The sequence below is a fragment of the Sinocyclocheilus anshuiensis genome, unplaced genomic scaffold (assembly GCF_001515605.1).
Source record: "Sinocyclocheilus anshuiensis isolate Anshui unplaced genomic scaffold, SAMN03320099.WGS_v1.1 scaffold454, whole genome shotgun sequence".
NCBI lineage: Eukaryota > Metazoa > Chordata > Actinopteri > Cypriniformes > Cyprinidae > Sinocyclocheilus > Sinocyclocheilus anshuiensis.
Window position 1 is genome coordinate 2,677,524 of NW_015548217.1, and position 3,008 is coordinate 2,680,531.

A 3,008-nucleotide genomic window follows, 5' to 3' on the forward strand; every position below is an offset into this window, starting at 1 on the left:
AAACGTTCAGAAACTTGTTGCCAATTCATGGAAAAACTCAGCATGCAGATTAAAATGTTGCAGGCATGGTTTCTGAACTTCTCTGCTTATTTTTTTGAAGTCTCTTCAAGTCCTTATATAACCATACAGTCATAAACATACATTAAATATCTAATGGTAGTTACACGGCTCCATCTCCAACACAAAGAAACAGGGGTCGCCGTCTGAGTAGTGCTCTTTTCCACTACTATCTACATAGATTCCTAATAACATCAGCGATTATGGGATATACGCAAGTAGAGGCAACGCAGTATCTCGGGCTGCTTACATGAAATGCATGCAAGGAGCAAAAATCATGTGGAGTGGTTCAAAGCTCATTAAACATTCTGCGATAGTGCAGGGGAGAGAATTTAAGCCATATGATTGGCTGAGGTCATTACATCATTGTTCAGTACAACAGAAGACCTTGACTTAACATTTTACAGCTATAAAGTGGAAGCGGATGATGTGGTCACATGTGACAGATCGAAGTTGAACGGCATGCTTGTGCTCGAGCGACGCTTTCCGTGAAGAATACAATACTTGATATAGTTCATGTCGCCAGAAAATTTATAATACAGTGCGTGCCTGAAGAAGAACAGTTTGGCAATTCATCTCATAAATGATTTCTCAGCTAGAGCTGGATGTCGTAGCGAGAAATGAGAGGAACTGTTGGCAGTATTATGGAGGAAGTTTACAGGTGCATAGGTTGTTTTTCCACAAGATATTTCAAATAGCGTTCAGATTTCTCACATGCAACCTGTTATTAATAAAACAATAACACTTTACGATAACGTTAGTCAATGCAAGTTGAATCAAACAAAAAGAGCAATTTTTACAGCAATTTTTATTCCAGGTCAACTTATTTCCTGTTGTTCGTTGTTAGTAAATAAATGTTCAAATGCATTAGTATATGCAGAAATGAACATTTATCGAGATTAATAAATGCTGTAAAAGTATAGTTCATTGTTATTTCATGATACCTAATGCCAACAACCTGAACCTCATTGTAAAATGTTACCAATCAAACTGTCCAAAACAGCAGACATGTCCATCTTGGTTAAAACACATGGCTACAATTTTATGTTTATGTTAAAAAATATAAATGGAAGTTGAAATGTTCTGTTAGAGAACAAGCAAACAAACAATAGAGAGGCGTTTTCAATGAAGCACTGACATAATTCAAACCAATAATTTAAGCCTGCCCACAAAAAATTGTTTTCATTTTATAAACATCCCATAGTCATCCACAGAATAATACTGTAAGAGACGTTTCCTCATTTTAGACGTGAAGTATAATCTCTGATCGACAGCACATACGAGAGATTGAAAAGAACTAAACAGCTTTCAGCTATCTACACAAAGCTGCTATGCACCTGTCTTTCTTCACATAAGCCTTGCAAATCATTTCAAACACAAACTGTGGGGCTTTAAGTTTCTTTCTTTCTCAAAGTCAAGATACGATGCTCTAATTTTCATTTTAAGCACTGCTAAGCGACTTATTCATAATCTCAATCTAATTTTAGCCTGATTTAAAAATGAGAACAATCCTCTCTGAAAGTGAAAATGGGTTCTGTATGAACTGGCCTAAATCCAGTAGTAACCAAAAAATGGCATGCGTAAGGAAATATATAATGGTCAACAAAGCCATACAAATACATAAATGTAATTTTGTGCTACTAAATATAGTCAAGGGAGGGCGGTCGGAGGAAATTTCCAATTGTTAAAATTAAAAATTTCCACCGTGGGCACTGCCTTAAAGTGAAGGATGAGGCAAATTCATACATAATTCACAGTTCAAACAGCTTCATTGGCCTATAACAAATCTTAAGTATTACAAAATCGAACAGTGACTGCCAAAAGTTACTTGGCGTTGTTTTCTGGGCCACAAAATGACTTTCAGAGAGAGGTTAGAATACCATCAGGTTATGCGGAAGAGAATGGGAAGGGATGGGGTTGGGGGGGCGTGGTTTGGTGGCGGTATGGTCCAATCACAAGCCCTGCTTGGCCAGCGATGCAGACACCTGGTCAGCGAGGGTGGAAAGCTGGGGCGGGTCTGCCATGTTGATGCTGCCAGAAGAGGAGACGGTGCTCAGGCCATGTGGCGACTCCTCAAGAGACACGATTTCTGCGCCATGGTCGGTTCGTGCTTTGGCCTGCTCACGGAACATCAGTTTGTGCGACTCAATCTGGGAAAAGTAAATATATATGAACGAATGACCGCAAATGAAACCTCTGAGGTGAAATGGAGAGCGTCCAGCGTTGGTTTATGTTGGCTCAGAGCAGGCCTGAGATTCTTGGGTGGAGATCCAAACCTAATTCTGGACTGAATATCTAATGTAATGGTGCTATTTCCATAAACTATTTCCTAGGAGTATTTGAGTTTCTAATACGGAATAATTCTAGATGAGTATATTTGATTTAAGAGCCAGAATATGTATCGAGTACCCTCAAAATGCTGAATAATGATATGCTTAAATGATCAATGAATAAAAAATTAATCAAATAATAAAAAAGGCATAAGATGGCATTAAAAGGGACAAAGGAGCAGAGAAAAAAAAATCATAAGAATAAATGAAATATCAAGAACTTTTTTGTTTTTAACAAGGTGATTATTTTTGTCAGTTGCTTTTTTGTAATAATGATTTCACATCACTCTATGCCAGTAGATGGCACCCAAGACGCATTTCACAAGATACTTGTGCAATTTATTTTGAATTCATTCATATGAAACATTTTGTCTTTGTTCATCTGCCAACTTACACAATTTTTTAAGTGATTTCTTATTTGCAAATGGATTTATCAAATGATGATGATGATTATTATTATTGTTGTTGTTGCCATTTATTTATTGATTTAATTTAATATTGTTTTTTTTTTAAAGGCAAGACACTACAGGCAAAACCATTTTGTTTCATACACAGTTCAATTTTGAGAATTTGGCCTATTTTGCTTTTAAATGCTTATTTGTGACCCTGGACCACAAAACC

At 36.8% G+C, this 3,008-nt stretch overlaps 1 protein-coding gene across 8 annotated transcripts in view; it reads right to left on the bottom strand.

The window, feature by feature from the left end:
* Positions 1-453: 453 nt before the first annotated feature.
* The window catches only part of LOC107654024 (microtubule-associated protein tau-like), a 34,665-nt gene continuing 32,110 nt past the window's right edge, over positions 454-3,008 (bottom strand). For 7 of the 8 annotated variants that reach the window (XM_016440911.1, XM_016440907.1, XM_016440912.1 and 4 more), the window contains one exon: positions 454-2,207. In XM_016440911.1, the coding sequence (XP_016296397.1) occupies positions 2,010-2,207 (198 nt within the window). In that variant the 3' untranslated portion in view covers positions 454-2,009. The remainder of the gene's footprint in view (positions 2,208-3,008) is intronic. The other variant, XM_016440908.1, reaches the window with a different exon arrangement.